This window comes from Papilio xuthus, unplaced genomic scaffold, assembly GCF_000836235.2.
Source record: "Papilio xuthus unplaced genomic scaffold, Pxut_1.1 DF827680.1, whole genome shotgun sequence".
NCBI lineage: Eukaryota > Metazoa > Arthropoda > Insecta > Lepidoptera > Papilionidae > Papilio > Papilio xuthus.
Window position 1 is genome coordinate 1,252,008 of NW_013530969.1, and position 14,620 is coordinate 1,266,627.

At 34.4% G+C, this 14,620-nt stretch overlaps 1 protein-coding gene across 6 annotated transcripts in view; it reads left to right on the forward strand.

Annotated features, from left to right (window-relative positions):
• mtd (TLD domain-containing protein mustard) overlaps positions 1-14,620 on the forward strand; it is a 105,911-nt gene that overhangs the window by 7,578 nt on the left and 83,713 nt on the right. For 3 of the 6 annotated variants that reach the window (XM_013311223.1, XM_013311226.1, XM_013311224.1), the window contains exon 2: positions 6,536-6,740. The exons of 2 other annotated variants lie outside the window; for them this stretch is intronic. In XM_013311223.1, coding sequence (XP_013166677.1) covers positions 6,610-6,740 — 131 coding nt within the window. In that variant the 5' untranslated portion in view covers positions 6,536-6,609. Of the gene's footprint in view, positions 1-6,535; positions 6,741-14,419; positions 14,525-14,620 lie in introns of those variants that run through there. One more of the 6 variants, XM_013311225.1, reaches the window with a different exon arrangement.

A 14,620-nucleotide genomic window follows, 5' to 3' on the forward strand; every position in this document is an offset into this window, starting at 1 on the left:
GTGGGCCGTGGCGGAGGCACGGGCGGTTCGCGGGAGATGCGCGGGGCGAGGAGGGGGCGAGGGCAGATCGATAGCTGTTGCCGTTGCCTGTCGCCGATACCGACTCGATGTATTCCAACCGATTTTTTTATTTCCTTTTCTCTACATCTATCTTATTTAACTTTGATGTATCTAGTTAATGTTAGGAATATGTTATCACTATGTTAGATGTTATCTGAAATATATAATATCGTTACGATTTAAGCATATAATGTAATACACTGTTAATTTTTAATTAGAGCGCGTAAACTGAATTCAATAACCTTGTTATCTTTTTATCTTAGACTAAAAGTATAATTGCGTATGTTTAGATGGTTATTGGTTAGAAGGATAAACATCGGCGAAACAGATCTCGGTCAAATTTGTACAGATGTAGAACACAATCTGGAAGAACCCAGAGGCTGCCTGAGTCCCGATATATGTACGGAACCTGTGGATGGATTTCGCCTTTTTCATTAAATGTAATTATAGCTAATAGGTTAATCGGTTAAGACTATTTATCAGTTGCGAAGGTTCGTGATAAATTAATTGATATCGATTATTGACGAGACGTAGGTATAAGTGTTGTTGCACTTCACACGCTCCGATCAACTTATGCTAGATCATGAATATTATGAGCGGAATATTGTTATTATTTTTTTTTTAATTATATGCAGTTCCATGCAGTTGCCTTTTTGCCAAACAAGCAAAAGTGTTTTGTCTTAAAGCTTTGTTCTTAAAATGTGTAACAGTTATGAGGATTAAATATACCAACACGGTATGGGCGGTTCACAGTCGACAGTTTTATATTAAAAAAATGGAATTAAATATTCGCATTTCTGTTGACAGTAGTAATTGTAGTCTTCTTATGCGTTAACTTTTAATTATTAATTTATTTTATGTTCAGAAATTATTCTTAATTCAAATATCTTGAATTTAAACGAGAATTCCTCCAGCCAGTTAGGCACTTGCGAAATTCCTTTATTATTAATTAGGGCGTGCAATATTCAAGTTTATGGCTCCATTACTAATAAATACGCCGTTGAGTTGCGCAGCGTATAAATGTTCTGTAGGTACGTAAACATTACTCAGTAAAATTGTTTAAAATTATAAAGCTTTTGTTTTGGACAAAAATTACCATCATCTCTCTGACCTTACGTCTCTTCTATGTGTGCTCTCTTTTCATTAGACATGGTACATGAAGTCTTGCATTATTAGACCAGTGTCCAGTAACTTGCAGTTTCAAAGTCTGGCATACCGCGCCTCTGATTAATATTCCAAGTCCAGTGAATTGTGGATTGTTGTAGCTCGGACCTTTGTTCTTTTGTTTAGCAAGCAATTGTTTTGATTGTAAAGCCCAATCAGGGATTATCACCTTGATTAACATATTGACTTGAGGGAGTAATAGATATAAAATTATGTTTGCAATAACAAAGCTCCTGTCTGAAGAGATAGGAGTCAATCTTTTCAGATTGCTTTTAAATCTGAACTGTTGAATCTCACATCTTCTCGGAATGGTATAGATTACCAGATAATATTTGAGATTCTCTTGAAAATATATGATAATAGAGGATTCGATAGTCATAGTTTTATCATAATTGATGTATTGTGTACAACACGATCTCTATAATGTTAATCTTAAAAGATTTCCTAGGGATGTAACTTTGTCGTACGGGTCGCAATATGATTAGTTGTTTTTGTTATTCTGTTTGATATATATACGTTACGTAACATGTTGATGAGCTCCGAGCGCTCTTCTCTCTCACAGGATACCGTGTTAAAATAGCAATATAATACTCCTGCCGTTTGACTCATATCAACCGGATATTCAATTACGGATAACGAGATGATCCATTTTAGACGTGAGGGTCTTATTGTGTACTCCGTCCAATAGAGGCAACATGGAGGCTATGAAACGCAACACTCTTTTTAAACTACTTCTTTTAAATGTTTTTCTAAAAGTATTTTATATCTAAACGTATACCAAAATGTTTTAGTGAACCAAGTTTTAATTAAAATGGCAAAATCTACCAATTAAAAAAACTCTTGTTTACCAAACTTTCTCTTGCAACGGGTTAGTTAGGAAAAGTACGAATAAAACAATCCAACGTAACTGAAAGCTTTTTTTGTTACACTGTACAATTGTTTATGGTTTTTATTTCAGTGTTTATTTTAGTTCCATGCAGATCATGTTTGTGCACGAAAGAGAACATAGAAATAAACATTGAATCAAATACAGGAGTACGAATCTAAACAGTACTCTTTAAGGATGGTAACACAGTTTTTTCCTCTATAGCAAAATTAATCTATGTGGGCTAAAGTGTAAATCTTTTGTTCGTTTTATGAGAAAAATCTATAAGAGAAATCCGAGAGTTTTTAAATTCGTTTGTGTCAGGTGATTTTTATTCATGTTAGGTTAAGTGCAGATGCCAGAAATGTCTTTTCCGTTCTCTTCTTACTTATTAATGTCAGGAGTTAACGTTTATTTCTTATTTACTTCAAGATAAAGCATAAAACAAAAGAAATATTTCAGTTTAATTACTTCTAAAGGATCGCTTTAGTTTAAACGATTATAAGATGAATTTATTACGCATACGATTTGACGGACGTTGATTGGGTCCCTTTGAATTTTAGGCAACATAAGAGGCGTCAGGATTAGGTATAATTTGAAATGTAACGGGAGTGAGAGGCTCATTATGTATGCGTACTCCGCGTTGCCCTGATGGTATAAAAGTCAACATATTTTTTTTTCACTGAAAATTCCGTGCCCCATCCTAATCTGTCATGAATCCGTATTCGTAAAGTGGACCACGACAATATTTAAAAAATGTTTATACTTTCTTTTTAAATCTGAAATTTTGTTAAGTATTAGATGCGACTACTGTTGGATATGTAGTTTACACACAAAGATCGGTCCCTTGGTGTTTGCCGTATGTAAAGGATGCGAAACGTTTTGGTACTATCAGGCCGGTCCGTTCTACGTGTAATTGTCCGCCCATCCAAGATTTTTTTTTTTGGATAAATGAAATAAATATGTAAAATATATCACAACGAAAACGATACAAAGACTAGGTTACCATACATTTATAAATTGTCTTCTTGTAACAGTGATTTAGACTTTAAATCATTTCCATAAACAATCACGAGTTTTTATTTTAATCAGTATTACGTATTTGATTATGCTGAAACAGCTGATAGTAACGATAATTTGGAACTTTTTAAAATATAGATTAATTTTACAGTTTCTCGTTGATTCATCACTGATTACAATATAGTCGTAATGTTTGTTTAATTGAAAGGCTTTGTGAAATAATTTAATATGAAAAAAAACAAATTCCTTTTATATTGGAATATTATTCAATTTACCGAAATAATATTTATTTCAAACTAGCTGTCGCACACGACTCCGTGTGCGCGGCATTAAAAAGCATAATAAGTAGTTTATGTGTTCTTCGAGATTATGTTCTACATCTGTGCAAAATTTCATCAAGATCCGTCCAGCCGTTTCTGAGATACCTTAAAACATCATCCATCCATCCATCTAAACTTTGGCATTTATAATATTAGTAAGATTAGTAAGATAGTGAGATAATTGTCCAAATTACTAGTGGATAGAGTTTTATTGCATACACATACAAGATAGCTTTTCACTGCGATATATTTATTTATTTATTTATATAGGAAAAGAGGTCAAACGAGCTACGGATCGCCTTGTTTTTAATCGATCGTTTTGTTTCATAATTGTTTTTTATTTTTATTTTACTTTAAATCTGTGTCATTCATAACTGCACATACGTTACAAATGAAGAGTGCAATCGACTTAATGCAATCTTTGAGCACAACTTAATGGTATACTAATCATACGTTTTTATCTATCACTTGATATCTTTGTTAACCCTTATTGTGGCAAGATTCCTTTTCTGAAGAAAAGAAAAAAACAAAGTAAAAAAAACTAAGTTAAAAATTATTTTATAATCGTATATTTTTATAAAGTTGCATGTATGGTATACTGTACAAAATGAACATAAGGGTTGTAACATGTTGATCTTACACGTAGACATTCATGTAATAAAATTTAATTTGTATTCACAATGATTCATGAATAATTTGCCTTTTTCAGAAGTTTTAGTTCAATTAGCTTATATATTTAAATGGAGATAACGTTTATTTTAATACTTATTGTTGGTTTTTAATACCAATATCTCTCTATAAAATATATCGTCATCCTTGTCATTATATTTGACAAAATAACGACAACAATATCTTTTAAACGAGAATTTTAGTCTTAAGTTATTTTGTTATAAAATTCAAATAATTCTTGTGTTTGTAATTTATCTATGTGTTGGTTAATGAAATGGTAATCTGAACTATTGATACTTATTAATAGATTCCAAATCACGGATATATTTTGATTTAGCAATGCAACAGTTGAATGTGTGGTTGCGGTCGCTATATCGAGCTCTGTAACCACAGCAAAGGCACGTATTTAGTATCTTTACGCTTATATACTAAATATTGTATATACATTTATACATAATAATAAAATTGGATTGTCTGTATATAATGTAATGTAATTTTTGTCTGTCTCTCCGTGAGGCCATGTTTGCTTCGGAACGACTGCACCGATATTGACGGGACTTGAATGGGAAGGTAGTTGATGCACGAGGGCATATTATACTTTTTTTTTAAATTCTACGCTGACAAAGTCGCCGTCGACCTATATACTCAATTCCTATGCTAATATTCTGTCGCCTTTAACTTTAATGTAGCCGTGACTTTTCAGTGCATAATCCGTTCAAAAACATATAGTCATCCTTGTTACTTCTATTGAAATATTAGAGAAAACAATATTTAGTTACATTTGTTCTGGGATTTGATTCCTATGCTATTTTAAATTGATTTATATGATTTTATAAATATATCTGTTGCTGACTAAGATCGTTGATAACACTTTTTTTGTCACGCTAATAAAACTTTTATTGATAAGTAAATTACTGATCTCTATTAATAAATTGTTTCAATCTATCCTTGTTTTCGATGTTACTAAGAGCGATATTACAATATATTCGTAACTAAGTGTGTACGTAGTATGTGGAATAAGGGAACGGTGTGATAGAATTCTGCCAAAGGGAAATTTGTAATCTCCGTCTAAGCCCGAAGGCTACGTATTTGGATGATGTAATTTTTTCCTCATTATTACATTTACAGAATGTTTGTAATATTGGATATTGTAGAGACAATTGGTAAATCTGTAATATGTCATCATCATCAGCTCCCTATACGTCCCCACCGAGGGGCTCGGAGCCTACCCTAAGTTAAGGGTGATTAGGCCATAGTCAACCACGCTGGCCCAATGCTGGTTGGTTGACCTCACGCATATCTTTGAATTTATTCGTAGATATGTGCAGGTTGCATCACGATGTTTTCCTTCACCGTAAGAACGTCGGATAAATGTACATATGTAAATTGAAAACTCGAAAAACACATTGGTACAAGGCTGGATTCGAACCCAGGACCTGCAGATTGCAAGTCAAGTGCTTAACCCCTGAACCACCGACGCTCTGTAATATGTATTTTTTAGTATTCGTAGTTATAATATTATTACATTAAAAGTGAAAATATTAAACAATGAGTCTAACTCGGCATTCGTTTCGATAAGCGTAGTATTGGTCAATGTACGACGCGATAAATTGTGTTGGCTGCTCCATTTCTTTGATAACTCGATACAATGAAAGTTTTGAAATTTTACATAGATATCATGATGACATACATACAAACAAATCACGTTGCTGATAAGAATGCTCTTGTGTATGTCATGAACGTAATGATATATTAAAAAATCGACTTTATGATTCACATATCTACAGTAATATTATAAATATGAGAGATCTCTATTTTTGTATGTAACGAATTTAGTCAAAAAATACTGGACCGATTAAAACTATTCTCTCCTTTGTAATTTGAATTATTGAAAAAATATTAATTCCGCGCAGACAATGTCGCGGGCGAAAGTTAGTAGATACATAGTTACTTATGTTTTCGCAATAAATCTGTGGTTCGTTACATGCTATTTCAGCAGCATATTTGGATTAAAGGTAGGCAACGCATATGCAATTGCGTATGTCTATGGGCAACGGTTACTTCGCTATTTCAGCGATTTCAGGTGACCGCACGCTCGTTTGCAACCTTATGATATAAAAAAAAAAACTCGTTTGATGCATGCGCCTGTGTAAATAGTAAAGCAAACTTTTGATATTTCAAAACGGCAGGCGTTTGTGTGTTTTTATTTTACAACATTGCATCTCATCTTTTTGATAACTTTTATTTTATTTTCCATGCTCACGGTTTATGGGATTCACATTTGCTGCATGTGCACCTCGCATTACTAATTCGCAACAGATTTGATGTCGCTTGTATATATCAGTTGTCGGCTGGCACGATAACCGTTAGTTGTGTGGTAGCAACGGCAACGCTTACTGTTTATTTACGCGGCTTTGGTTGCTTTGTTGTGTTGCAGCGCACGTTTACAGTGGTGACCTGCAGTGCAGTGTGATGTTAGTGTCGGTGCGTCACTAGTGCCTCGGGTGCATCATGTCGTCGCCGGCGCGCGCGCCCGCGGTTCCGCCTGGCGCGGGTGCTCTGCCCCCCGGCCCGGGACCATCACGCCAGCGTTCCCTCAAGGACCGCCTTAGAGAAGGAATCACTGGACCCTTTCACTGGCAGTGAGTGTTTTAGATCTCTAAACTATTCAATTTCAGGTCTTGATGATGCCATCGTCTGCGTGTCTATTCTATAGTCTCTTAATTGCATGTTCTGTCGCTTTCCCGCCAAACCAATGCTTTCTCAAGTCTATAGATTTAATATTTTGCATAACATTCAGAGCCGCTCTTAAGTGACGACGTGAGTTTGGCTTTGTACTAAACCTGTACCAGCTTACGGAGTGACTATGAGTTATGTTATATAAGCTTTGTGCGCGCATTTATTTCCACACTTTAATTACCAATGCTATTGTCCACATGCTGGGCATTCGATTTTAATTGCCGTGTCTTATTTGACAAACATGACGACAATGAAGCTGACAAGCGGATCGTATAATTGTCTTCGAACACATTGGTACAGATATCGTTGTTTATGCGCTCGTTTGTCGTTAAAGATCGTACTTATATCGATACGTTTTGAATAAACTAGGCAACTTGTTTCCAATTTCATTACTCTTTGAAGCGATGCACATATCGTTTTGCATTAGAATTGTATTCTCCAGTTTCTCTTTTGAAAATAATCGTTGAAATCCATTTAAATGGTTAGGTCGTTGAACCTCAATCTACGATGACGCAGAAATACTTGGATCTTTTCTACCTACTATAAGAAGTAATATTCAACAAGCAAGTATTTTTAATATCATCCCTGGCTTTACAAAGACCCAGCTAAATATCTCGAATTTTAGTCTGCACAGTTATGTAAGGAAGGTATGTTTCAATAATCTGATAGTGGATAGAATTGGCGGCGATGTAGAGCGGGGCTACGCGGGCCGGGAACGTCGCCCCAGCCCGGCGGGAATCCAATTTACCTCTACAGCCGACGCGCAATTTATACGAATGCAACTTAAATTAGCGCCTTGTTAGTCTATGATTAAAATTCATTGCCCTACCCTCGTGAATATATCGTGTGTGAGAATGATTTATGCATTTAATATAATATTTGATATTTGTATTATATAATAATTTTTATACGTTATACTCGTGTGTTAACATAGCCAAATTAAATGTTAACAGGCAAAGATTTCAGTTGTGTGTTTCCTACAGTTTACAAGGATATTTTAAATGTTGAATATAATTAAAGAAAATAAGTTAGCGTGATATTTTGTAAGATTCTGCAAAATAAATTACGTCAATGTTTCCGCTTCAAAGATTTATTTCACGCCTTTGACGTGACGGTTTCTGCTCTACGAGATGTTGGCTTTGAGAGGTACTAATTACTTTTGTAGAATTGAAAGACGTAAAAGTTTAAATCGAAATGGGTTTTCAATTTACTAAATAGTAAATATATTTAATAACTTATACTTAATAAAAATTCTAAAAATCTATTATCATCAATAAACATGTTAAAGTAAATAAATTGATGAATTTAGTGACCAAGCTTTAGCTGTTATGTCTAGTACTAGCTAGTATTTCTAATGTAATATATAAGAATAAGGTTAGTATTTATAAACAACTAACTGTCGCCCGCGACTCCGTACGCGCGCAAAAGTAGCCTATGTGTTATTCCAGACTATGTTCTACATGTGTGCCAAATTTCATCAAAATTCGTTCAGCCGTTCCGGAGATAACTTCAAACTGGATGGATGTTTGTTCCATCCAGTTAGTAAGATTTTGATATTTTGAAATCGTATGCATCTCGTCTTTATTTGTCACCTTGCTTGAGACATAGTTGTGTGGTTTTAGCCCACTACTTTGTACATGTATAACGCCCTTCAAACCTACAATATTATTGTCTATTGTTATACCGTCTGCCTACTTACCACGTTCCATGCCACTAAAATTTTGTCGTATGACAGTAACTCACCAGGCAAATCGGTGAAACTGAATGTGTTAACTGCTTAACTATGCAGGTGTGTGTATTAGTCATATCCTCGCCTCGAAATTTTTCTGCGAACAAATCCTATCTTACTAATATTATAATTGCGACTGTTAGATGGATGGATGTTTGTTTGAAGGTATCTCCGAAACGGCAGAACGGATCTCGGATCGAATCGGATCATAATCTGGAAGGACACATAGGATACATATTAAGTTTCTTTTTTTATTCCGCGCGGACGGAGTTGCGGGCGACAGCTTATGTTTGAATATATCAAAATTTAGTATTGATGTTACAGTTTCCTTGACATAATCTTTTAAAATGTAACAATCGTTACTGATAGATTTTCTCAAAGATTGCCACTATCTATATATGCGGAACAATTCTTACGACTAGGTGGCATGCAAATATTTATACAGTATGTTTCCTATCTCCACATAGTAAAATTTACCTACCTCCTTATCTTCTATGTAGCGCACAACATTATAAACGCAATTTAATTAAAACGTTGTCATTAATATTGTTCGTTGCAATTTAAGCAGTTTTAGTTAAACTTTGTTATCTCCAAATACGAAATACAGGATGTTCCTGGTTTGTTAAAGATAGTATTAACATACTTAAAAGACAAATGCTTGTCTATTTATACAAGTCTATTTGAAAAGAGAAATAGAAAACATTTTGCTATTTTAATATGGCGAGAGAGGTCGCTTCCAGCGGTATCATTACATAATTGCGTACATAGCTATATGTATACGATGGGTGGCATTAATCCGCTGCACCTCATGCTCCGGTGCCTTCGCTGCTTGTGTGCAAGCTGACTGTAGGCCGCCCTTGGCCGATATAAAATGTTTAGGAGACAACGGCTGAGATCTGTGGGCCTAGGGAGGAGGGTGGATCGGCCCCTATTGTTCCCTTTGTCATTGTGTCCCGTATACTCGTTATACATGTACCATAATCACGCTGCGTTCGCATGATGAATACTTACCGGGGCCTTTATAAGAACGCTGTCCCAACTTGATAAAACGTCGACGGTCGGATTTTGACAAATGATTGAGAAATTCTTTAACATTTTTTTACTGGTATTTTATGTAATTTATTTGAATATTCAAAGACGGACATTTGAACATAAGCATTTACCGTCGTAAGTAAATGGGATAGACAGAGATTAAGAATATCATTTTGCTCAAATATATTTAGTATAAGTTACAAATCTTTTATGTAAATTTTTATAGTTTTTCCACATAACATTTAAGATAATTGATAGCGTTTAATATGTTCTTTTAATTAATTTATTCAATTTATAAATTTAATGCAGTTAAACCTCTAAGCGACTTGGCTTCAAGTTAAACACTTAAACTCGCTTTAAGTTAAACAATTTGAGTTCGTGACTGCCATTATACTCCATTTGGTTATTATCTGAACTTTACAGAGTAAGGACGATAACGAAAGTCGGTCGCCAAAGTAATGGTACTGGAAAAGTGTGCAAGTTTTCCGGAAAACTTTAGACTGACGTTACATCATTTGTACTATCGTAAATTTCTTAAAGAAGTATAAAACATCATCTTTCTTCTTATTGATGACGTCATCATTTGATAATAATGTACTTATGATTTTGTAGTAGTAACATTATTGAAATTGCGTAGAAAGTTATATTTCATAGTTTATGCATTATAACAAAGCGAATAGGAATATTTGCGTACAAACAACGACCGCAGTAATATAGCGAACATATCGCAATATGAAACCAGTCTCTGCTATATTAAAACGCCACGTGTTTTCATATATCCAGAGCCGCGTGAAATGAAGTATATTTACTTTGTTGCATGCCAGTATTTTGACGAGTGACATTTTATAATGTACTTGATTTTATTTATAAAGAATGCGATTCGATGAACATTTTTTCCTAAGAAACCAAAGTGCCGCAGACTACGATTTTCTTAATTAATTTCTATGAAAGCTTCGTTTTCCCCTTTTGTGTTTGTTTCCAGCCTCCAGCTCAGACTATGAACCAGTCTCCACATTAAGACGATTTTCTTTCGTTGCAAGCTTGGATAAATATATCTGCCTTGTGCTGGCATACAAAAGTATTTAAACTAGATCTTTTTATTCTTCATTTTATTATCTTTGAAGATGTTTCTTATTTAAATGAACACTAATAAACATTTTTTTTTTCATATTTTCCTTAAGACAATATTTTGGGTTTCTTAGATTATCAGCTATCAGGTGGTTTTGATACGACAATAAAATATTCATCGTGTTGCTAATGTTATGTACCTAATTGTGATAACGGGTGAGTCTCGTTACCACACCTACGTCATTGTGATGCATTCATCAGGTGACAAAGTCAATGTCCCTGCTAATGAGTTTACATTGGCCCAGTGAGTTTGGTGGCATAAATAGCTTAAATTATTATCTATTTCATGGTGCGACAAGCTAGTCTAGGCTGGAAAGCTGTGATTACGGTTAGCAATATAGGGTTGAGATTCTAGTTTCTAAGAAGATAATCCTAACACCTTTTTGTTTGACATCCTATCGTTTTTTACTAGTAATTCTATCTATAGTTGCCGTGTGGTTATTAAAATATTATCATGTATCTCACGTTTGTTTAGCATTTGAACACAAACACGCTGTTTCTTCCATTGTTACGAAATTGATTACTGTTCTTGTGTTTCTTTTGCGACAGTTGGAAGATTCATAAAAACATCTCTCACGGATAAAGTAACAATGGGAATAATGTAGACGGAACATCGATTGCGCACAATTTGCAAATAAATTGCCGTGCTATATTCCAACAGCGTATCATATACTTTGTTATTCTTTGTGGAGACAATTTATTATTTTATTTGTGTAAGGAAATACCGTAAAAATTATATCTTTGTCTCAAGTTTATTGTATACATTTGGTTTATTTATTCCAATCCATTTTGTAAAAATAATTGATTTTATATTATACAAGCTGTCGTCCGCAATTCCGTTCGCACGGTATTAAGAACCTTAATAGTAGCCTATGTGATCTTCCAGACTATGTTTAACATCTGTACAAAATTTCATAAAGATCCGTTCATTCGTTCTGGAGGTACCTTCTAATAAACATCCATCCATCTAAACAAGGATGTCAATCATTAAAGAGGGAAATAGTTCTTTGTGGAGTTTCTTAATCTGTTCTATTATTTTACAATTTTTTCGTTCTTTATTTTTTCTGCAACTAACTTAATGTTAGAAGCTAGGGTTATTGTGTTGTTTTGATGACATCAAATTGATGCTATACATGTGTGTAAGATGTTAAAGACAAAGAGTGTGGTATTTGTCCAGTGCTGGAGAGCGAGCGTGCGCGGCGTGCACGAGGCCATTGAGCGAGTCGTGCTGTCACGTTTGCAGCTCAATAGCCCGCATTGTGCCCGCACCATCTCGCTCGAATCGATTTCACACGCTCATCATTGTTGTTACAGTATCTATTTTCCCTTTTCCATATTTCCATGTCAATCGAAGTCTTATTTGAACAGTAAAAGCAACGCTTCTCAAACTTCTTTATTTTAACTATCTTTACTTAATACGTGCGTAAGTACTCGTATTTCGTTCTTTTCATAGATTAAAAAAGCTTGAGTCAGACTATTGTGGAAAGTATAAGGAAATCAGTGCTAAATCAACTGTGATTACGCAGTTTATTTATTTAGGTATTTTCCTTAAGATTTCTCTTAGATTACGGAGAAGTTCTAAGTAGATATTATATCTTGACATATCTAGGTTTGTTTGAATTTGTCTTTATAAAATTACTATTTGATTATAACTAAATCTTAAAAAGCAAATTTCAATAACAATGAAGTCTTTGTTTTGAATTACTTAAATGTGGCAGAAACTGCGCACTTGTCTTTTCAAAGATAAGAGCCGTTAAAGCTAGATAGTAAGAGGCGAGCCTCCGGCCGTTTGCCTGCTCCATCACCTGTCTTTCCGTTTAATATGCAAAGAAACACGGATAAGATATCTTTTCTAAATACATTCAAAACATTCCATCACCTGTTTCATGACAAAATACTTCTTGTGCAAATGTTTTGATAAATTCTCTAATTTGTTATTTTTAAATTTCATACAAAGTTGCCTCTTGAATTTTCATTTAAGCAGACTCTGATTTTTTTGTAGAAATTGTATGAATAAGTTCGGTTTAAATTAATGTCTACAGATCTTAATAGCTATCATCATCAGCTCACTATACGTCCCCACTGTGACTAGGCCATAGTCACGCTGGCCCAGCGCTGGTTAGTTGACTTCACACATATCTTTGAGTTTCTTTGTAGATATGTGCACGTTGCATCACAATGTATTCCTTCAATGTAAGAACGTGGGATATATTTACATATAAATCAAAAAACACTATAGTACACAATATGATTCGAACCCAAGACCTGCAGATTACAAGTCAAATGCTTAACCCCTGAGCTACGGACGCTCTGCTATGTAATAATCATGGTAAATGTATTCCGTAAGAGTAGGAAGTAAGTTTAATTATCGGTTTAATTAATCTTAGTATAATATACGTAGTGGAGAGGTTTTCAAGTGGGAATAAGGCCTTTATCAGTTTCGATGTGTTTATATTGGATAGTTATTACGAACTTGATCCATTATTCCATTAAGCGGTTGAAACTAAGCCCTATATTTGCATACATATGTAAACAGTGACCTCCATAAATTTCAAACTTATAAAGCCTATTAGTGCTATGAAATATGGAGTATCTGCAGTAAAGATTCTTGACCAGAAACTAAAAGACAAATATATTCTACGTATTGTCACCGTTTATTGATGCAATACCATTCAGAACAAGGAGAATGTGATTTAGGGTCAATAACCATAAAATTATCAGTTGTGATCAGTCACTTGGTGTGCTTAATATGCCATCGGAGGATTCTTCCTTTGTTGACACTCCGTTAAGGGCAATGCCCCGTGTCTCGACTCCCAGTTTTAACGTTATAAATTTGCACAATATAACATTTGTCTTGAATACAACACAGAATATGATGGATGGTATTTATCATGAGAACGTCAATAGCTAAAGCGGTATACTCTGGAGCATGAAGATGCACTTTAACAAGCATCCGTTGCCCTCGAGCGTTGCGTTTGGGCAATTGAAGATGCCCGTGTACAGGAGTGGTGTAATTGAATGATTGGCGGGCGGCGCCAGCTGGACACCTCTCGAAATGATGCTGCGCAGGCTCGCGTGCGTCTATACAGTTGTTAGACGTTTGACGGACTCCAGTGCATCCCGTACCGCATTAACTAACCTCGCTTGCGTCATACTTGAGACTGACGATAACGATGGAAAAGTTCTTAAACTGTCCATTGTTTAATGCACGCCTATTTACCTCTAATGAACCTCTGTGTTGTTATCGTCTGGTAAAATACTTGTGAAGTATTAGGGTTTACGTTAGCTCCTTTTTGTAACTTTTATGTGGTTGTTTTTATAACTTTTACTAAATCCTTGGCGTGCATTTCAACCCCGCAGCATGCTACTTTATCGGCTATCGTATTTATTTATTCTGTGTCAAAATATCTGAGAATATGTTGTTGATTTTAAATTAATGTTTGATGTTACACAAATATAATAAATTTTTTTTAAATAAATGAACATAAATATTTTACACTTCGTATTCCTAACAGAATAACATGTTCTGTTGAGAAATATTAATTTACTGTATAAATGATAGCTTATTTAATTTTAAAATGCTGAAGAAAACCTTCATTACTGATTATCAATTTGATGATTAAAATGTTTGATGAGAATTCTGATAGTATTATCGATAAGTAAATTTTTCGACAGTCTATGTTCTTACGCCGATAAAACATTTGCTGTTTTGTGTTTGTGAAATGTGTTCAATAACTATGTAACATTTTAAATCGTGTATAAAAATACTAAATCAATGAGTTTCTTTTTATTGTTCTGGTAAGTCTAGCTGAAAATTTTAAATTTAGACATTTTTCCACGGTTTAAATTGTCATGAAAAGGTGTAATTTATAAAATTACGCTTCCAAAGATGAC